The sequence below is a fragment of the Colossoma macropomum genome, unplaced genomic scaffold (genome assembly GCF_904425465.1).
Source record: "Colossoma macropomum unplaced genomic scaffold, Colossoma_macropomum, whole genome shotgun sequence".
Taxonomy (NCBI): Eukaryota; Metazoa; Chordata; class Actinopteri; order Characiformes; family Serrasalmidae; genus Colossoma; species Colossoma macropomum.
Window position 1 is genome coordinate 17641488 of NW_023494803.1, and position 22442 is coordinate 17663929.

At 38.4% G+C, this 22442-nt stretch overlaps 3 protein-coding genes across 3 annotated transcripts in view; 1 reads left to right on the top strand and 2 right to left on the bottom strand.

Moving 5' to 3' along the window:
- Window positions 1-10957, top strand: part of chrm5a (cholinergic receptor, muscarinic 5a) — a 34303-nt gene extending 23346 nt beyond the window's left edge. Inside the window, exon 2 of the mRNA XM_036592812.1 lies at window positions 8956-10957. Within this exon, the coding sequence (XP_036448705.1) occupies window positions 9029-10603 (1575 nt within the window). The 5' untranslated portion in view covers window positions 8956-9028 and the 3' untranslated portion in view covers window positions 10604-10957. The remainder of the gene's footprint in view (window positions 1-8955) is intronic.
- A 1267-nt stretch (window positions 10958-12224) lies between these two features.
- On the bottom strand, window positions 12225-15281 carry zgc:194887 (uncharacterized protein LOC571819 homolog). Its single transcript, XM_036592813.1, has 3 exons — window positions 15079-15281; window positions 14692-14834; window positions 12225-13114 (listed from the first exon to the last, which is right to left on the bottom strand). The coding sequence occupies exons 2-3, from the start codon at window positions 14831-14833 to the stop codon at window positions 12420-12422; spliced, it is 837 nt and encodes a 278-aa protein (XP_036448706.1). The 5' UTR covers window position 14834; window positions 15079-15281; the 3' UTR covers window positions 12225-12419.
- A 577-nt stretch (window positions 15282-15858) lies between these two features.
- LOC118823307 (ER membrane protein complex subunit 7-like) lies at window positions 15859-20499 on the bottom strand. Its single transcript, XM_036592814.1, has 5 exons — window positions 20086-20499; window positions 19866-19985; window positions 17554-17692; window positions 17349-17429; window positions 15859-17148 (listed from the first exon to the last, which is right to left on the bottom strand). Exons 1-5 carry the CDS (start codon window positions 20352-20354, stop codon window positions 16981-16983), a joined length of 777 nt encoding a protein of 258 aa, XP_036448707.1. The 5' UTR covers window positions 20355-20499; the 3' UTR covers window positions 15859-16980.
- Window positions 20500-22442: the final 1943 nt, after the last annotated feature.

A 22442-nucleotide genomic window follows, 5' to 3' on the forward strand; every position in this document is an offset into this window, starting at 1 on the left:
CTGCTGCAAAACCTCAGCGCTCTTACATCTCCGCTACAGGACAGTTGGAGTTGAGTTTGCCCAGTGCACCGCATGTATGGTGTCAGTGTTTGGGGCTGGTGAGTCACTGAGCAAGAGAAAGAAAGAAAGCATCTTTTCTCATGTGTCAGTGAATTCAAGTCATCACTAATTCATCTTCTTCCTCAGCCCACGCTATTTTTAAGGCAGGAGGGCCTCAAGAGACCTTTGGTACAAACACACTTGATCTTCCATCATGAAAGTATCATCCAGGACCTCTGTAATCATCCTTAGAATTGTCATCAATACAACTGCCTGTACCGAGGGATACGTTTAAATATTAGCATGCTTATAATGAATAAAAGCTAATAAAAGTTTGCATTATGTAGACTAAGTGAGATGCTTGCTAGTCATATCTGCCTTTTGACTATTATTAGCCATATTAGCAACTCATAAGGTTCATCTCTATGCTCCCAGTGGCCTATGATACCCAGGCGATGTGTTCCCTCTCTGTCATTTTGGAAACAGCCCTGTATTCCCAGGGTCCTCATTGAAGTTTTTATGGACAATTTTCACGTTGCCTCGATCACATTTCCTCAACATGAAAACCAGAGTAACGTCCATACGTCTGGTATATTTGCAAATGTACATATTCTGATATATTTAGTCAAATATATGTGAAATATATGTAAAATTTTGATTATGTACATGCTGCTTTCAAATAGAGTATCTTCTTAAAACACACTCTGACTAAACATTCTGGTAGGCAAGCGTGATAATCTATTCAGTGGCAGGCAGTTTTTAATTTTTATTTAGAATTTTCTTTGAGCATCATAATATTAACAACATTGCTGAACGTTACCAAAGTTGACTCACTAATTATGGAATCTTTGCGCAACATCTATACTCCATTTCAGCTTTTAACAAGCCCTTGTCATCTTGTCCTCACTATTTTCCCCTTTTACCATCTCAAGCTTGTTGCTTTATTCTCCTAACTTAGTTAGCAAGCTAAGTGCTACACAATTACCGACAACAATAAAGAAAAGCAGTGTGCCACACATACAACAGACAAAGCAATTGTTCAAAAAGTGTATGTGATGATCTGATTCTCTAGCTCACTAAGGCTGGCCTAGCTGAGCCAAAGTCTATTCCTCTTGAAAATTCTGCTCTTTCTTATTCCTTGTATGATCTTTGATAACCCCATGATGTTAACCAGGACCCAGGAACATAAGGCAATGGGAAGGTGGAAGCCTGAGAACATAGATCTCAGGAACCACAGGGCCCTGGTAAAATAGAACCCTGGGAAAATACAACCTGCTGGACAGAGAACCCTGGGAACATAGAACCCAAGGAACATAGGGCCCTGGAACCATAGAACCCTGGAAGCAAATGGCTTCATTCACCAATATTTTTTTCTTAAAATTATTATTGAGAAATGTCTTAAGAACATACTAAGTCACATTCATGACGTGTCCTTAAACCAAATAATTGTTCGCACCTTTGTGCTCTTGTGTGTGTGTAGATTCTGCTCTTACCAAAGAGCAAATCCCAAATAAGAAACATTGGTAAATGTCAGAATCTTCGTGAAAACTGCATAAGTGGGTTTTAAGAAGAAATTTCTTTTTAAGAAAGGTTGGTAGATGAGGCCCATAGAGCCCTGGGAACATAGAACTTGGGGCGAACACAGGCCCCTGGTAACCTTGAGAACAAAAGTCCCTGGGAACAAAGGACTCTGGAAGCATAGAACACTGGGAACATACAACCTGGGGAACAGAGAACCCTGGGAGCATTGAACTTGGGGAACATAGGGGTCTGGGAACATAGAACCCTGTGAACATAGAGCCCTGAGAGCATAGAGTCCTGGGAACACAGAACATGGGGAACACAAGGCTCTGGTAAAATAGAAGTCTGGAAACAGACAACCCTGGGAATATAGGGCCCTGTGAGCATAGGACCCTGGGAGTGTAGAACCCAGGGAACCCTGTGAACATATAATCTGGGGAACAAAAGGCCCTGGGAACATAGAATTTGGGGAACATAGGGCCCTGGGAACTTAGAACCCTGGAAACATAGGGCCCTGGGAATATAGAACCCAGGGAGCATAGTTTATATCCATAGGTGAAAATCAGTCTCACACTCACAAAGGAGAGTTCATGAAGCTTAAAAAAGACGAAGAAAGAAGTGCTAAAAAGACAAAATAAGAGGCATCAAAAGCTACCTGGGCTCATTGTGATGTTAACGGTAAGAGCTATGTAAAACGTCATGGCAGGCGGCTGAAGGGCAAGGCGAGATTTCACTCAGGATGCACACGGGAACATTTAGCTTCTCACGCAGCTGCCAACTGCCGCATGGGGAGTGAGACACATGAGTGGGACAGAATGAAACAAATGTAGGGTTATTTGAGGGTTAGTTCTCTACTTTTGTTTAGGAGGGGGTGTAATTGTTTTTCATTTATGTTTCACACTTTCTCCCAATTTAGTGATTCAGATTCCCAGTATATTCCTCACTGACACTCATCTGAGAACGAAGTACAGGTCTCCTCTGAAATGAATCTGAAATCAATGAAGCTGCAGCCATTGGCCATGCAACTGTGCCCATGCAAATGTCAAATCCAGCCTGAGTCCAAGTGTTTATACTGGATATGCCCTTTGGAGGATCGTCAGCTTTCTTCAGGTCAAAGATGTGGCGATGCAAAGGAAGTTATAAAGAGGCATCTTCAATTACATTTAGCTAGAAAGTTAGAACATTGTATTAACCTGATGTTGAATTACTGTTTTGAGTGGAAGAGAAGACACAGCATGGAAAAGTTAAGGTCATGGCTGATCACTCCATATCGAGGCATGCTGTTCAAGGCTGCAGCTCCATTAAATCTCTTTCCAATAGAATTTACATTCAAGAATGTGGACCTTATCTGAAGGCAGCGGCATGAATATACTGTTGTTTTTTTCACTGTGACGGTTTGGAATGTGGAGTTGATTCCTATTACATTAAGAAAATAGTACAATTGCTGAAGTACTAACCTTCAGAATAACAACAGAACAAAATAAATATTATTTAATTTTCCACTCATTTCAACTGATGGTACACTGTTACAACAAAGATTTTGAATTGGTTCTCGGCTGGGATGTATGCAAAAGGTTGAGCACCTCTGGTCAAATTACTTGTTTTGCTGATTTTTTAAGTTTAAGTTTTTCAAAATTTTGGCATATTTCAGTCATTAAGATGTAAATTAAGTCATGTGAAATTGTTCATTTACACTGGTGGTGATAACAACCAGGATTTGTGTTGCCTACAACACAAACATAGGCATTTCATTTACTATCCAAAACCAATGGTGAACGTACACATCTTCTGGGTTTTAATTTCATGTTGATAATGGCAAAATAGTGTTAAATACAAGAAAATGTGGTTTGTTTGTGCTCTATTTTTCCTCACAACTAACTGTATGTACTTCTCCACCTTGCATGTATTGTAAAATATGTTTTAGATCAAAACTTGCTCTTAAATCAACAGTAAACATTCTTAGGCTGAGGCATATTCATAATCTTTTCATGTAATAATGTCCTGTGAGGGAGCTTTTAGAGGTGGATGTCTGGTTTCTGTCGCCACTGCTGAGAACAATTCTGAGTTGCTAAGTTCCTCTAGAACTGATCATTTCGCATTAAATCACTCTGAATGACTTTGTTTACTCCTTACAGATTTAATTTTGTGAAAATTTTGAAAAATCAGTGGAATTTCTCTTTAAATATGACATTTTTCTGCTACTTTCAGTGCACAATTTCTATTTATTGGCTGAGTTTAACATGTTGGACAAAAAATAAAAAATGAAATATGAAATGTGCATTAAAATGTTCAGAACTGTGTTCTCTGTGGAGGTTGTGCACTTGTTTTCACTTTGAAAATCAACAAAATGGTATTTGACCAGGGGTCACCATTGCATACATTTTAGAAAAAAAGACTTTATTAACTATAGAAACTTCATATTATGTGAAGGTTCTTAAAGCTTTAAAATGTTTCTCGCTAAAACCAGAACCATTGACTGAAAGGAATTTTTTAGGTAACCATCAATGGTTCTTTTATGGCATTGCTCCAAAAACCTTCTTTGGCACCTTTATTTTTAAGAATGCACTGCCTTCCATGCTGATAATTGAGGAGTTGCTGGTTAGGAAGCTAAGGAATTTGGACCAAGTGCCAGAGAACCACAGGAATCCCGTCTTCAGTGTGCCTGCGCTTCTAGTTGATACTGCAGTTGTGCCCTTGAGCAAAGCATTTAACCCCGAACGGCCCCAGGGAAAGTGTATTGCCATAATCCCCCGCAGTACCCATATGTAGCCTTGGAAGGAAGCATCTGGCGAGCGACATTAAACTACATCCAACTGATTTCAGTCCTGATTCTGTTACTGTTACTGAAAGAATTTGAAGAAAATGAATACGCTGTCAAACAGCTTTGCAGTTTTCATTTACAGATCAGTTCGTTCATTTATGCTGGTATCATGCAGGCATTTTGCCACACCGACCCACCACACACAGTGACCTCAAGCCTGCAAGCAGTTCTCTTTCCTGTGAGTAACCGCTCCTCTGAGAAAAATGCAGCAGCACAAACACCATCTCTGCCTACGAGTCCATTTAAACAAACGCAGGGGAGCGGATGACATGGTCATCTGTTTTTTGGAGTGCTTGTTTGTTTTGCCCTCCAGCAAATCCTGGAGCACGTTCCCTGCACCTGAAATTATGTTAGCTCTTGTCTCCCAAAAGCAATCGGTCGCTCGTTTCCCTAGAAACAAAAAGCCACAGTGATAGATGGGCTGCTCCTCTCGCTTTGAACATGCTGCTTCATGTGTGCTCTGTCTGATGTAAAGAGAGCAACAGATTGGCATATAAGGCTGAAAGCCTATTGCCACTTTATCTGACTGAGCAGGGCCTAGAAGGTCTCAGTTTCAGTAGAAACGGTGTCATTAACATCTCAGTCATCACCTTGTTCTCATTTTTATATCAGAAGCATGTCCATGCTTGCTAGTCGACCACATGGATACAGTGTGAAATAAAGAAAGACTGCAGTTTCTAGTTTAGAGCTTAACAACCTTTTCCACTACTGAAGAAGATAACAAACATTCTAGAAATGTGAGGATTACCACAGGTTTAAAATATTATAAGGGGTAAAGTAGAAGAAGGTCCACACAGTGCAATAGATGTGAAGCTCTGTCTTCCATAGTAACGCTGGTGCTCTGCTAAACCCAGCTAGCCAGCACTGGCTACAGTCAGTTAATGTTACATGTTACTAACAGGTTCTTACTGGATGCTTACTGGTGACATTGTAAAATAAATTCCGTTATATAAGCTATATGGACCATTCTACAGAATTAGTTCAAACTGCAGCCCCACAGTAAAAAGAGAAACTATTTGAAAAATAAAATGAAATACTCAGACCCCCAGCATTTTAGAGCACGAAGTGAGATTGCATCTTAGTCCCTCATGGCCACATGGTGAGCTGTTAGATCCCACTGTTTTGAAGTAAATGTGTACCAAAATCTGAAAATTAGTATGTAACATTAAGAACTGTCACTACCGAAACATACATTTAGTAGTAAGTAATTTTTTTGTGTTTTAATGAAAAATATTATGATTTTATGTGTGTACACCTGTTCAAAAGGTGTCTTTGCTTATCATGTACCAGCTAGCATTTTTGAGTTCTGCTCAAAATGAGCTAAAATTGTCACTACTGGAACAGTCACCAGTGAAACGTTTGGTAAAGTTTTGGTAGTGTTATTATTGTTTTGGTAGTGTCAGAATGGAATGTTCAATCATTTACTTTTATAAAATAAACATAATTAAGGTATAAGGTCATTCAAAGAAAAAAAAGGATTTTAGTCTAAAGTCCGAGTCAGTTAAAAGTCATAAATGTGTTTTCAACTCTGGCTTTGAACCAATTCAGTAGAATGATCCGCATTAATGTTTGTATGCTTTTATACCAGCTCAATAAAGCAACCATAGCTAGATAGCAAGCTTGAAATGCTTTTGATCAGCAATGAGTCTTAGAAAAATGTCTCTCTATGACAAAAACAAATGACATTGTTAAAAATGGATGCCGTTGTAAACTAAAATATTTTAAAGCTAATACGTTTGCCATACAGAAATTTTTCCTCCATACCTTGCTGGATCCAAAATAGCCCACACAACCCACCTTTGCCAAATGGTAGTTCAGTACTTAAGTGTAATAGTTAACTTCTTTTCATGCAACGTTATTTCATGTTGCAGGAAGGGTAGCTGCTTGTAACATGTACGTAGCATTATTTGGATTTCGATTGCTAAACTACCTCTTAATTTAGAGCACCCAGTGACACATGTGAGAAAAATGTACGTATCAAAAATATATTGAAATATATTCTGTGCTATACAGTTTGATGCAAGAACAAGCAACACCAGAACACAGACATTGATTATAAATATACATACACAGTTACTTGCAAAAGTTTTATATGTTTTTTCGATCTTCTAAGTGAAAATATGTGAACGCGTCCTCTACAGAGAACACATTTTAATGCACAATTAATGTTTATTTGCTGAATTTAACTTACTGGGAAAAAACATAAAATGTGGTCAGTGCAAAGGTTTTACATTTTATTTTTTCCAATATGTTAAACTCAGTAAATAAATCAAAATTGTGCACTTAAATTAGCAGAAAAATGCCATTTGTAACTTGTAGGGAATGTGCAACCTATTCACTTTGAAAACCAACAGAATATGTCATTTGACCAGGCGTGTTCAAACTTTTGCCTGTATAAAATTTGACTCTATATATAAATATGTTGGTTTTCATGACATCACGAAAACAATTACTTTAAAACGTGTTGATTTTACAGCAACTTTTGTATATTACCATTATGAACTGGAGCATTAACAGTACATTTGAAACTTGAAAATGTTTACGTACTCATTTATTAAAAAAACACCAGTTTTTCATTATATGGGCCATTTAAGACTTTTACTTACGACTTAAGACTTACTTTTTTTTTTCAATGTAAATTAAATGCACTGGACAGAGTGTCGGTATTATTGTTACATATAAACTTGTACTGGTATTAGATTTAATAGGTATTGCTCCTAGGTATTGCCTAGTGAGGCAAACATAAGTGAATAACTGAGTGAATGAGAGAGTCAATGAGCAGGTTATAAACAAAGTCAGTGAGGTGCACTGAAAAGTCTCCTAGGTAAAGTAATCTAACAACTCCGCTCTGAATTCCTAAATCTAGTGGCAGTCCAAAACAGAGTATATGTCTCCCCCTAGTGATAGCAGCCAGTCTGTACATAGCTCACACTGTGTGTTTGCATTCCAACTGTTCAAATCTTTGTTTTGATCTCATGATCGAGTGTCAAGTGGCCCATATTGTCATTCTTCAATATAACTTACATTGGAATGAAATGTCTGGAAAATAAATCTATTCTACATTCGAATTATAATGTATTATATTATAATGTAATAATATAACCTAATGTTTTAAAAAGAACAGTAAAATAAACGGCTGGAGACAAGACAGTGTGTGTGGAATGAATGCACCTTAAAATATAATTGCAATGTATTTTGGTATAATTATGTACTTACATATTTAGTAATGATTACATGGCTTAATTGATGATTACACACTTCTATTTAATTCACATTAAGAAAGTTATACCATGTGATCAGCAAGGCAACTTTCTTACTCTTTCAGAAGCCAGTAAATCAGGATTTGTGTGTAAAGTACAGGTAAAAGATATTTTAACATGGGTAAAGTGTCCTTCACAACAACCCGTGTGTATGTTTTAGATGAATAACTTCAACAATAATAAAATCTATTTACAGCACTCAGAAAAGAGGTCCTTTCCCCATCCAGCCCACCATATTTACACCAAGAAAACAGTATATTTGCCTGTCTAGCCCACTATAACTACACTTCCTTGAAATATAATCATTCAAATATTTAAAATTTGTATTATTTTTGCATTAATGTGTGAATCACATGTTCAGTTGGAAAGTTCATAAACCAAATTTGGAAAGAAAAGAGATTCTCTCATTGTTTTTTTCCCTTATTTGTCAATGATATAGTGATATTGACTGATGAGGACACTATGACAGTGCAACCCTGTTACCTAAATTACAATGTGTAAGTAAATTATTCACTTTTAAGGCAATTATTAGAGTGTCATTATTGTCCTTATGCCATCAGCTTGGAGGCTAATTAACCACATTTTGTCAAAAACCAACACTGTCACATTTAAGGGCACTATCAGCAAAGAAACCTTTTAAAAAAGGGTATTTTTTTCCTGAGATGAGTTAATACATTTTTTGATTGGTTAAATACATGGTTTCTTAAATTCAATAATGAAAAATGCATGAAAAAGTTACTTTTATTAAAGGCCTAAATTGCACCACAATCACCCATGTATATTGCAAAAGTAGCTTTGTAGTGGATACTCTTAAACAAACTTTTGATGAACTTTTGGCAAAAGTCTGGATACCCCTGGTCTAATGAAAAGCCTTGAAAATTGTGTAAAGTGAAAAGAAAAGTTGCCAAATTCTCCACATGAACTAAACAATAAGAAACAATTTACTATGAATTTTAAAACACAAATTCTTTTTAATTGCTGAATTTAATGTATTGAAAAAATAAGTTATAACTTATAAAATGTGCCATAACCTACACACCACATTCTATGTTTTATGTTTTACCAATTTGTTAAAGTCAGCAAATAAACAGTAATTGTGCATTAAAATATGCAGAAGTGTGTTCTCTGTGAGGAGTGTGTACTTATTTTTACTTTAAAACATGACTAGGGTGCTGAAGCTTTTGCCTATGACCGTATAAGAAGGTATTTATTATAGCCAAATGCCATCATCTTCATCTGTACAGTATAAGACTAAGCACCTTTTTCTGACCTTGTGAGTTTTTCAATATCATTACTTTTCTGTTGTTCTTCCAGAACGCCTGAATCAGCATGGAGTACAGTCTGTTCCCGACGCTTTCTTTGAACTGCTGCTAGGGGGCAGACTGAAATGGGAGCCATGGACGGAGGTCTAACGGACAACTCCTCCATCAGTGCCAATGCTTCGGACATCCACCTCGTCACACATAGCCTGTGGGAGGTCATCACTATAGCAACCGTGTCGGCCATAGTGAGCCTGATCACAATAATTGGGAACGTTCTTGTAATGCTGTCCTTCAAAGTCAACAGTCAGCTGAAAACTGTTAATAACTACTATTTGCTGAGCCTGGCTTTTGCTGACCTTATCATTGGTATATTTTCCATGAATTTATACACTTCCTACATATTGATGGGCTACTGGTCACTAGGTAACCTAGCATGTGACCTGTGGTTGGCTCTGGATTATGTGGCCAGCAATGCCTCAGTAATGAACTTGCTGGTAATTAGCTTTGACCGCTACTTCTCCATTACAAGGCCTCTGACCTACAGAGCCAAGCGAACGCCAAAGCGTGCTGGAATCATGATTGGCCTGGCCTGGCTTGTGTCCTTCGTCCTGTGGGCGCCTCCAATTCTGTGCTGGCAGTACTTCGTAGGCAAGAGAACGGTGCCGGAGAGACAGTGTCAAATCCAGTTCTTCTCAGAGCCAGTGATAACCTTCGGCACTGCCATCGCTGCATTTTATGTCCCCGTTTCAGTCATGACCATCCTGTATTGTCGGATATACAAAGAAACAGAGAAGCGCACTAAAGACCTGGCCGAGCTCCAGGGTGTCAACCACTCTACAGACTCTGACAATAAAGCCCAGCCTCAGAGGGCCATCATCAGGTCCTGCTTCAGCAGCATCTCCAGAGACCAGAAGCAGAAACAGTCATCCTGGTCTTTGTCCAGCCGCAGCAAAGCTGCCAAATCTGCCACCGCGTCCAATGACGAGTGGTCCAAAGCTGACCAGCTGGCCACCTTCAACAGCTACGCCTCTTCTGAAGATGAGGAGCGGCCAGTATCTCCTGGACTCCTGCCGGCTTACAGAAACCATGCCTGTGGAGAGAACAAAGCAGCGCTGTCCAACGACGGTGAACAGCTGAGCAGTCATGAAGACGAGAACTTCTTCCCATCACCGATCAAGGCTAACTCCCAAAAGAGCAAGAAGTGCGTCTCATACAAGTTCAAGCCAGCTGCCAAGGAAAGCAACTCTCTGCAGACAAGGAACGAAGACACCAAAGCAGCTTCCTTCTCCTCGGCTGAGTCCATGAGCGTGCCCTCCACGGCCTCATCCTCCAAGCCTATTGATGCGACTCTCAAGAGCCAGATAACCAAGCGCAAGAGAATGGTCCTGATCAAGGAAAGGAAAGCAGCCCAGACTCTCAGTGCCATTCTGCTGGCCTTCATTCTCACATGGACACCTTACAATATCATGGTACTCATCTCCACCTTCTGTTCTGATTGTATCCCCCTGTCCCTCTGGCACCTAGGCTACTGGCTGTGCTACGTCAACAGCACTGTCAACCCAATGTGCTACGCCCTCTGCAACAAGACCTTTCAAAAGACCTTCCGCATGCTCCTCCTCTGCCAGTGGAAGAAGAAGAGGGTAGAGGAGAAGCTTTACTGGTATGGACAAAACCCTGCTGTAGGCACTAAGTTAACCTAAATGCATCTGAACAAAAAGAATGGAACATAGAGGAGGAACTTGTTTATTAGCAGAACCTTCTGGACATCACCACTGGCTTCAGTATAACTGAATACGTAATGTGACCATAGACTCTGCATTGTTTTCCGGTTCATAGGAACATGGGTTTCTCAAATCACTTGTCAAACATTTATAAACTAATGAAGCGCTGAACAATGGTTGACTGGTTTATTGTTCAAGATGAGGTACATCTGTGTGTTGCTAAAAGAACAAATATATACTCACAATTCTTGGTCAGTGATTTGTAATTGTTGTTCTGCTATTTATGCTTGTCACAATGTTAGTCTTAAGGGCTATTACTGTTTCTGCTATTAGGTTTCGAGCTGAATATATATATAAAAGAGGCTTGATTAAGATTGTATGTGCCCATCAAATGCCTTCATTACTTTTCAAGAAATAAATAAGAGCTAAAAGCTAAAAAAAAAAAAAGAAATAAAAAAGAATTCAAGTGATAAATAATTGAAAGTGTCAAGGAAAAAATCAACAGCAAACATGAATTATGTTCTAAAATTTGATTTTCATTGTTAACTATGTGACCTGTGCTACTGAAATCACTGACATTTTTATAGTGTGAGGTTTTTTTTTAATTCCATCCTCTTGGCTGGTTAAATGTCACAAGCTGCACCTTTTAGCTATTTGTACTGATAAGTAAGATATGATTTGCTGAGGAGTGCAGAAGAAAAATCATGACAGTGTGCCTGGTTGTTAAAGGGAATGCTGGCTGTTAAGTGTTGTATGCCTTAGTGTACATGTCCAGTGCAATAAAATATGATGTACAAACCAAATGGAAGTGTGCTATAGAAAAAACTGCTTCTTAGATTTTTGATGCAATGCATTCTTCTAGTTTCTTGTGTCCCTCATAAACATGGTTAGCAACTTTTAACTTTTAATTTTTAGCCACTTAGGTCCATTCACTTCTATTCATTGAGGGCTTCCTTGCAGAAGCCCTTTGGCATTTTGCATGTTTTTGATGTAATACAAGAAATAAAAAGTCAGGCTCCCCTTAAACTGGCTCTGAATATGATAATCAATAGAATGATAGAAGGTTTGCTCTTTGATAAAGTTAGCTCAGGTTGGAAAAACTGAGTGGTATCTTTGAGTTAGATAAATTACATTAGCTCACTGTTCCTCACTCACCGAACAAGAGCAATTTTTTAATGTTGCAACAAAACTAGAGGGATTTTGTCTATTTTCAATACCAAATAAAGTATTTTGCTTGGTTTTTACAACATATTTTGATAGTATTGTACATGTGCACCATATTGAGGCTTACATGTCCTAAGAGTTCCATTTAAGATTAACTTGATATTTTGATAATTTGGTTACCAGCTATGATGGTAAAGATGCATAAAACAAATCACTTCTAAGGATGTTGTAGTAGAAAAATTCATGAAACATACCATTACAACTTTATAGTTGTCAATGGAGGTGACAAAAATAACAGTTATGTTCCTATGATGACTTACAATTTCATGTACAGGCAGAATCATGTGAGATCTTCTTTGCTGTTTTGTTCATGTTAGTGTAATTTGTGACTGTAAACCTGTATGTCTGGATGATTTTTTCAAAAATATAGATCTGCTTCACAACATTTTGTGCGTCCTTTAATAAAAAACCTGTGACTGATCTTTTAATCATTGATTTTACATCTAAATTTTCTCAGTCTCTTTCCATTGTCTTATTCTTTATCAGATGATCAAGAAACAATTTATCATCACGTTCCCCAAGATCAACCCCGCCTAAAACCTTAAAGCTTATCTATAAGAGTGTAACGAGATCAGAGCTCGTCTCTTTTGCAGTCTGCTGGACGGATGACTTTGACCATGTCTGAAGGCTTCACCATCATCCACGCGTATTTACACAAATGTTCTTTGTTGCAGTCCTTTTGCCAGTAGATGACGTTGCGGCGGTTCAGGTTGGCCCCGGCACAGGCGTCGTACCACCAGCCCCCTCCGGCCACTCCCTGGAACTCCAGCTTGGCACAGTTCTGGAAGTAGTTGTCATTGTCCCGGTCCTTGGTGGTGAACTTCTGGTTGTCGTGGAGGTAGTTTTCTGGGTCCATGGTGAGCGCGTCCACGGCTGTGCCTTGATACAGGCCTAGACGTAGGCGGTACTGGGCATCCTCATCCTCCACCAGTACTGGATCATACTCGCCCGTCTTGGTCTTTGCGTCTTTATCCACCAGCTTGATGCCAAGTTTATAGTGCCCAGGTCCACTGGTGAGTTGGTGGATGTAGTCGTTGCCAAGCCAGTGGTTGTCAGTGAGGCTTCCAAAGCCTAACTTGTAGTCCTCCCAAGAACGGTCAAAATCTACACTGCTGTTGACCGTGATGTGCTGGATGACAGTCCAGCCGCCTTCCTGCATGGCACAATAGGCTACAATGGGTGTATCTGCAGGTTTGATCAAGTAGACGCCATCCCGTGCCTGAGCTCCAGAACTCTCCCACAGGTCATGACAGTCCCTGGGGATCTCTGGTAGGAAGAAGCATATGAGAACTTTGAACGAGGATTAAGCAAATAGGGCTTGTTTCTCAAACAACCTAGATTAACCTAGATTAAAAAGGATTGTCAGTGGTGTATACTGGCATTGCATGTGAATCCAAGAGCATTGGATTCAGGTCCTGGAGGGCTGGAGTCCAGCAGAAGTAATTTCTGTACTCTAACACTTACTAAAGCTGGCATTTAGCAGATAAGTTGAATAAAAAGATGAGCTGGATAAGGAAAACGCCAAACTGAGCTGGACTCTAGCTCTCCGGGATTGGGATTCACTACCTCTGGCATAATCTATGTGATGGAGGCACAACTTTCAAAAATGAGAAGCATTAACAGTCTTATTCTATTTTTATCTTTTTTTCTTTTCTGTTCCATTCAAATTTTCTTATTTTTTGTTGGCTTTTCTTTTCTCAGTAACAGCTTCTTGACAGCTACACATCCATTCAGACTCATAGTGTTGAGTTGTATTCTCACAGTGGAAGGATGGACGGAAACACCTGTGGATTTTTCAGATCTGAAGTAAGAGTGGAGCTACTGCCTCTCAAAGATGAAAGCTTTTAAGTACTGTTTCTCCGAGCTTGCAAGTTTTGGTGGTCCTTCAGATCTTACATGACTGTGGTCTCATTTCTACTATATCTATTCATATCTATTTACTGAAGCTCCAGTTTATTTGAATTATTTTCTTTTGACTTTCCTCTTTCTTAAGCTAGTGGATTATGCTATCTAATTTGATCAGAAAAACCTCCTAAAAATTGACGCTTAAAGGCGTTTTGACTAGAAATTAAGTAGATGAAGGGTGGTTTCTGACTCGCACAGTACTGTACACACAAACAGAGCTTGGAATTCTGAGTATTTGCACTAATAAGCCACAGATCTGGAGGTATAGAAAGATGCAAAGTGACTTAGTCCATAGAAAACAACAGGTCAGTATTTGTGCTAGCAGACACTATCTGTAGATAATGAGACAGAGACGTGGAAGCTCTGTGTCAAAAGTCGATGTCTTTATGTAGTGTAGTTTGAACCAGGCGTGGTGCCATAAACCCAGTTAAAAAAAATAGTATTACTATTACTTATTTCTTGATACAACTGCAAACGCTTTGGAGAACAGCCCTTAGAGAAGTTCATTAGCAAAATTACAGCTTTAGGGTCAATTGAACTTCAAATGCAACATCTTAAGTGTAATTTGTCTATGGAAGCCCATTGACTTACCTACTTGAAATCATATCTAATTAAGTTATTATTTTAACAGAGTCATTATTTCAACATAGTAAGTCATTATTTGGAGAAAAGAAGCAATTATTTCAAGATACTAAGTAACATTTTTTGCTGCCAGAAACAGAATAGGAGGTAACATAGGTGATACTCTTCTTTTCTACCTGGCAGGAATGGGCTTCCATAGATTACAACTCAAATGAATTGTTTCTCAAAGTGCAATGACTCTATGGATTCCATTAACAACAAATTAATGATTGCACTATTTTAATTTTGGCCAAGAATAATTTGGCGTTTAACAAGTTAATAAAACCAGCAAAGCTAAAAGAAACCTGTACTGGTACCTTTATGTCCAAAATTTAGGATGAATTTTTGCTCTTCTGGAGAAAGCAGATGGATGTTTTTAGCATGAGGCTGCACAGCTAGGGCTCCAGTCGAAATGAGCAGACTCAGAAAAGCCAACATCCTGCTGCCCAACTGTTTCATCCTTTAGAAGCACACACATTTCCCATTTCCAAAGGAGAGCAAAAGACAGAGTTAGAACCATAACTTAGCAAACTTTATAACTTGATCTGTTTTCAATGGTTTTTTGAGGAAAGAAATGTCAGAACTAGCCGGTACACAAAGTACTGTACATGTTGATTACATCATGTCATTTGCAAGGGGAAAATAAATATTTTCGTCCAGTAGGCCTACAAAGTCTCAAAGTTAATAAAATGCTACATGCTTACCTTTACGTGTATCGTGACTTGCCTTGTATCTGTGTAACCTGCAACAGATATAAAGCTAACACTTCACCGTGAATGACAGAAAATGAGAAATCCGGGCTGCCAACTTGAATCTCAGAGTCCACAGAGACTCACATATCTACAGACTACACAGGGCCTATCAGCACTGGACTTCAGCCCCATTCTCGCGTCACACAGGAACACACCAAGGGTTTAAGCCTTTTATCTGTGTCATCTGGGATGGGACTGTGCTGGATAGCTTGTATGAACCCTTTCCTTTTGTAGGTCATGATATCTCACAGTTTGCCACAGTAATCTCTTTATTCCATTGGGACGGCATTAAATAACATATTTGATGATTATTGCAATTCACGCAAATTCCTGAATTTAACAGTCAAGTTGTAAGTCTTTAAACTGTAAGGAAGGCTTTACCTCTCACTCTGTTTGGCCTAACTGCTAAGCCTATGGAAGCTGATATAATCTGCCTATTAAAAAAAATCAGATGCAGAAGGCCGCATATTCCTTGGGCATTTGACCAAACTACTGAACTATGATAAAGTGACATGTACTGTGGTGAACACTGCAAATGAAACAAAAATGCTGCTGGTGTTCTGAGAACAATGGACTGACCACCCCAGACGTCAGAACTCAACATCAATGAATGTGTTTTGAAACATTTGGATCATGAAAAGCAGAAAATGCAACTTTTAAGACTCCTAAAAAGAATGAAAGCTGTAATAAAGGCAAAAGGTGGACACACATACTGAAAGATTTAATGTTATATGTAGTTATTGCTCTTTTTAATGTTTTGTTAAATGTATGATTTGACTACAGATTAAATAAAAGAAGGGTATGACATTACATACTATACATGGGCATAGTGGGAAGTTATGTCTTGGCATCAAATTTGAATATTAAGGCATAATCCAGTAAATGCTCAAAACAGTCATAAAATGTTTGAAAATAAATACGAGGTCAAAACATTACTGGTTGTTTTATGTATGTTATATTCAGATGTAGGTTCAGTGATGGTACAAGCTCTGAAAAAACAAAACTATTACAGTCCTTTCAGGATCCACTAATTTAGTTTGCCCTTGTAAGCAAACACTTCACAGGCTGCTGCTAAAGCTAACTAAGCTGGACTGTCACTCAAAGTCCCACTGGTGCTCCTCCCTCACTCTCACTACTGCTATATTTAGCCTTCACTCCTTCAACTTCCATAATGGTCAGCCAAGGCTGTTGGCTTTAAAATACACACAGGGAGTAAAAAAACCACTACAGAACAGCATAATGACAGGATAAAAGAAATGATATTAGTCAGTAGTAAATTATTTATCCTCTGTTTAAATACATAAGGTCAATAAAATATTAATAAAGCTCTGAATTAATTTAATTTTTTTTTTCTCTGAGGTAATAATCAGTCAATAAATAATTAAATTGTTTTAAAATTAGAAATGTACCCGGGAGAAGTTTCAAATTCAAAAACATTCTGCATTAATAAAGGCATTACAGCACCAGAGGCAATCAAACTTGGTGTTAAACACAGTGAAATAAGGCATTAGCAATGACAACAGCATCCTATGAAGAGTTTCATTCCAAAATGCTGTTTATCCATTTGTTACAATAGTGAATAGTGAATTTAACACATTTCTTTAAAGAATAACAGCTGAACTGTAATGGAAAACACATTTTTTAATCATAATATAGCACTGATCTGTCTTGTATGTGTAAAGCTCACTTCCAACGGTGTATTTTAGAAATATTCTAAAATGCGTCTTGGAATGAAACCCTTCACTTCTTCTCTTAAACATTTAAGGCAGATTGTTTTCTGGCAAATGATTGCTGACAAAGGCCTGAATCAGGGAAATCAGGCAGTAGTAACATGTCTCCCAGCACAGTTGAGTGCTACCTCCTCCTAGGGCCGCCACCCCTGTGACCCCTGTGACCCCTGTGACCTTCGCCTCCTGGCTTACTGCTGTGGCTTTTGGGCGGGGCAAAGAACTTAGTCATGATCTCAGACACATCTGGAAGTTCAGGGTTGGGATTGAGCATATTCATTGACTGTTCCATTTCCTAAAAAGCACATAAACAGGGATTGCATGTTGTCACATAGAAACAAAAGAACAAGACACTGGAGTAAAAACCTATCACACTGTGCTGAATAACAATCCTTAATTTATGTACACTGTTCATTCAAAAGCAACAGTTTCAGAATCCATCTAGCAGCAGATATATGAATGTCACTGAAGGTCTGTCTTGCTTGACTTGCTTACCCTTCTCATCCCTGGGTCATTTGTGTTGATGACCTTTGGAAGAAGAAGGATGATCACAAGAGGAAGCACCATCATTAAAACCTGAGGAAAGAGCAGAAAGAAAGTAAACTGATCTCATCATTTGCTGATGGATTACATTTTGAAGTGTCATTCACTACAGTGACTCTAGATCCCTGGGAAGGACATGTAACAAGACCAAACTTACCATGGGATTCATGAAGAAATCTGACCAGCACCAAGTCTCTCGCTTAATAAAGTAAGAATGAAGTCCACTGCATCTCATCTGAAGTGGGTAAGGCAACTGGACTACCTCAGATGTCTTGATGTAATTGACTCTGCGTGCCCTGCAAGTAAAAGTACAGGAATGTTATCCAACAATAATGGAATGCTAAATGCATGTCATACATCCATTTTTAAATGAACTAAACCCCCTTTTTAGAGATGGTAATGATATAAATGATCTACATTTTTTCCATATCCTAGGCTATAAAGACAAAAACAGAGCTACAATCTTGACACATAAGGGCAATGACGTGAACCTTCAAAAAGACAAAAACACAATGACAGCCAGGAGTGGGCAGTAACTAGTTACATTTACTCTACTCAGATACCTCAGTTAGCAGTATTTTAGTATATTTTAGACAGCTTTATAGTATTATAGTATAGTATTATAGTATTCAGTTTAGCCTTTTACACTGAGTTATTCATTGCTTTTTAGTGTTTAATTTTATTCTGTTCTGTTCGTGACTTCATTGCTGTCCTTCTTATCTCTCACTTTCATTTTATTGTATACCAAAAGATCCCAAAAAGAGAAGAAAAGCACCAACAAACTTCAGTTCATATGCACTATAACCCCCAAAGCTGAAATTCATTCATTGAAATTAAAGAAAAACCTAAAACATAAATGACTAATACTAAAGTAAACCTATCAAGCATGTTCATTAGTTCCTTTCTTTTTAAGTTCATGAATCTGAGAACTATATGTTATAACATGGTGCTGCAGTTTACCAGATCAGTCAATGTCACAAGTGTAAAGTAACTATTGGTTGTCATCAGTCTTTAAACAGCTTCTGACTTCTGAGTTCATAAAACCAAAGGTATCCAGTGAAATGGACAGTTCTGGTCTGTCTGAAGATAAATTGTTCATTACTTGTGGAGCAGTCCATTAATCATTTGCAAAGTATTTAAGTCACTCATGAATGAGTTAAAATGACTTTGAAGAGTTTATTTATATTAACTTGTCAATTTAATATTAATTTGTGTGATGAAAATAACATTTTAAGCTCTGTCAACTGAAATATCTGTGTCACCATCCTCAGTAATTTAAGCATTATGCAAAGAACCTACAAATTGCAAAGTGATTGATTATTTTAAGGTTTGCTAACTTATGTGGGTTTACAGTGTGCATACATATGACAGATGATTGATGTACCTTAAAAAAGATGGTTATTCTAGGGTTCTTAAGTTAAGGCAATGGTTCTATATAGAACCATTTCATGCTTAAATGGTTCTGTGCATGGTGAAATGGTTCATCAGATTGATGGAGAGTGTTTTGTATGTTTAATTTATATAGCTGCTTTCTAATACCCATGGTTGCTTTACATAGAAAAACTGAAACATGAAATTTAGAGTAAAGGAAAGCACTAAGAAAACAGGTAGGTTCTGAGATGTGTCTTTAAGGCTGAGATAGAGGTAAGAACATGGATACTCTGAGCAAGTGAGTTCCAAAGTTTTGGGGCTGTTACACTGAACACCCTACCACCGACTGAGAACAATCTGAACCAGGGCACATTAAGCAAACTCGTACCAGGAGACCTAAATGTACGGGCTGGGTGTAAGGACGGAGAAGTTCAGCAATTTATGAAGGGACAAGTTTATGTATGGCTTTGAAGGTTATGTGGAGTAGTTTGTATTGTAACAGAGACAGGTAATCAATGCAGTTTGTAGAAAATAGGTGTAATGTGTGTAGAGCGTTTTGAGTGAGTGAGGACTCTAGTTGCTGAGTTTTGAACATAATGTAATTTAGTGAGGAGTTCAGCTGGGAGACCAGAAAGAAGGACAATCAGGAGTCTGGAAATGTTACGAAGGTGATGAAAGGTGGTCTTAATAAGTGAGCTGATATGAAAATCAAATGAAAGTGAGGAATCAAAGATTACAAACAGTTTCTGTGGGTTTTACATGTACTTCATCAATGTCAAAGCTTATATCAGAGTGGGTACTAGTAAATGTTTTGGGGGCAATTATTAGGACACCAGTCTTATCAGAGTTAAACTTAAGGAAATCAGAGCTCATCCAACTCTTAATGTCATGGATATAGCCAGTTAGAGAGGGAGGGGGAAAGGGAGTAGAGGGACTGACGCTGAAATGTAAATGGTTCTGTATAAAACTTTTTTAAATGGTTCTGAAAGAGGGTTATTCTTTTGTTACAGTGTCAAGCTTGTAACAACAGAAGAACCCTTTTAGGTGCTATAAAGAACCTCGTGTTCCAGTGCATTCAGAAATCCAACGTTAACCTACCTCATTTTGCCCTTGCTGGTGATATCCACTCTGACAGGCTCGAATTTATACACCGGGGACGCAATCTGGACCACATATGATCCAGAAGGGACATCGTTTACTGTGAAGCTTCCATCAAGTCTTGTGGGATAGAGAAACGTGCAAAGTTTAGCCGGGCAACATTATACATTATATTCGGTCTCCATGTTGTGCATTATAGGGTAATTATGAGGGAAAAAACCTGACAAAGCCGACGTGCTCCTCTCCATCAACCAGCACGACAGAGGAAGGAGCCCAGGCCTCTGGTCTCACTCCATACACAACAGCTCGGCCTTCAATCTGAAATGTCTCCTCCAGCGCTGCGCGGTCGCTCTCTGCTAACGTGACCGCCACCTGCTCCACTGTCCCCGGGCTGTAAGCAGTCTGCTGCCCGCAGCAAAAACACGGCCATAGCCCCAACAAAGTGATAAATATGAAGGAGACAGCCCCAACAGAGCACTTAAAAAGCATCTTGACTGGCGTTTGGAAGTGTTTATCTGCGAGTCAGCTGAAGTTAAAACCCATATTGTTGAATTCAAACGTTTCTGTCCGTTGTGTTTTGAGCGTTTTGACAGCCCGACTCGGACGGCGGAGAGTGACGTCAGGAGCACAGTGAGAAAAGGCTGCGTTAGAGTTACGCAGGTTTCAGACGCGCATGAGCTCTACAATACAATAATGACGCATATGTAAAAATAACGCAACGATATCGCATCTGTGATAATAAAATAAACACTGAAAGCGATTTAAAAAGTACTAAAAAAACTAAAAGTAGTAATAAGAGATTATGGGCAGCGAGATTAACACTAACGTTCAAATGTTTGGAATTACTTGGTATATTCATAAATATCGATACTTTTGTTAGTTTTTTTTTAACACTAACATTACAATGTACTTGCCAAAAGGTACTTTAGACATTTTATTCACTAATTTAAGAAAACATGAGCCATGTAATAGCATATTGTGCTCACATTATGACGGTTTGTGTTTTTTTTTGTTTTTGTCTGAAAACAAACATTAATCACATCGTCTAAAATATCTCACTGTAATCACAATAACAACATTTAATGACTCCATAATAGTTGAGTCGAGTCAGATAACATTTCTCAATTATACACAGTCAAAGGCAACTCAGTAATCACATTTTTATGTCTCCAGTGGATTGTTCCAAATCTTTGAGCATCTCTGAGCCCTGTGCATTGAGAACCCTGAGGCTTCTGGCAGTCTTTGGGCCCCTGGCTAGTGGCTGCGGTGAGTAATTCATCCCTGACCATAGCCTAAACATAGCTACACTGTGCAGAAAAATTAATGCATAATTGGGTATTAGGAACATTTTTATTTCAAAAACATGCATTTTGAATTGACATTTAGCATTATCAGTCCATTTATTCCTTTATAATAAAATATCATCACTTTATAACCTGTGAACAGTTGTCAATTCTCATACAGTGGTGCTAGAAAGTTTGTGAGCCCTTTAGAATGCTCTGAATTTCTACATAAATCTAAGCCAAAATGTGATCATATCTTCATCAAAGTCGTGACAACAGGTAAAGAGAATCAAAAATAAAACAAATCACTAACCACAGTGGGCTACTGTATGATTTTCTGACATGTTTTACAAAGTTGCTTAGTTAGGACCCAATTTTATCAGTCGGCCTTAACCATAGTTTCTTACAGTACAGCAGTTACCATGGTCAAAATACATGAAACTGGAGTTGCGCCCCCCCCCCCACACACACACACACACACTTTTTATTTCATAGATAAAAACATCGGATTGATAGTTAGACATATTATTGACTATGTTGATCTTGGATAACTAGTTAGTGGAGTTCATGACCTTATTCATCCTGGGTAGCCAGTTAATCCAGTTTATGACTGTAGTGATCCTGAATCAACAAGTTACCATTCATGCCACTCAGCAATCAATTTATCAACTGAAAAAAATACTTTTAAAATCAAAATCAATTAATAATTCAATATAAGAAACACTCAAATAGAATTACAATTTGATAATATTGATGGAGCTTTGAATTCTAGACTGTATCAGAAAATTCTACCATTGAATGTCGAGTTGTCTGTCCGTAACTTGAACTTCTACAGAAGATGGGTCTTGCAGCAAGAAAAGAACCCTAAACACAGCAGTCAGTCTACCAAAGAATGGGTGAAGTAGAAGAAGTGTTGTGTTTTGGAAAGGCTGAGTCAAAGTCCAGACCCGAATACAACAGAAATGTTTTGGCAGGACTTTAAGCCTGGACTTCATGCAGGAAAGCCCACCAACATCACTGGGGAATGGGCTAAAATCTCTCCATGTCAATGTGCTGGACTGATCAGTTACAAGAAACGCTTGCTTGGTCATTCAAGGGTCACACCAGTTACTGAAAACAGAGGTTCACATACTTTTGCTCATAAAGAAATTTAATGTTGGATCATGGTGAACTATATAGTTGTTTGTGTTATCTGTCTTATTGAGTTCTCTATAACATGAAGATCTGATCACCTACAAATTCCATCACAATCAAAATGCATTTAAAATGTTTCGGCATGTCAGAAAGGGCAAAA

Excerpts from the sequence above, each read along its gene's own strand:
- zgc:194887 (XM_036592813.1), bottom strand. The coding sequence starts at position 14,833 with ATGAAACAGTTGGGCAGCAGGATGTTGGCTTTTCTGAGTCTGCTCATT. Across the intron at positions 13,115-14,691 it reads CCTAAATTTTGGACATAAAG|AGATCCCCAGGGACTGTCAT; the intron begins GTACCAGTACAG and ends TCTTCCTACCAG.
- LOC118823307 (XM_036592814.1), bottom strand. The coding sequence starts at position 20,354 with ATGCTTTTTAAGTGCTCTGTTGGGGCTGTCTCCTTCATATTTATCACT. Across the intron at positions 17,430-17,553 it reads ATTTCTTCATGAATCCCATG|GTTTTAATGATGGTGCTTCC; the intron begins GTAAGTTTGGTC and ends CTCTTTCCTCAG. Across the intron at positions 17,149-17,348 it reads ATGACCCAGGGATGAGAAGG|GAAATGGAACAGTCAATGAA; the intron begins GTAAGCAAGTCA and ends TGTGCTTTTTAG.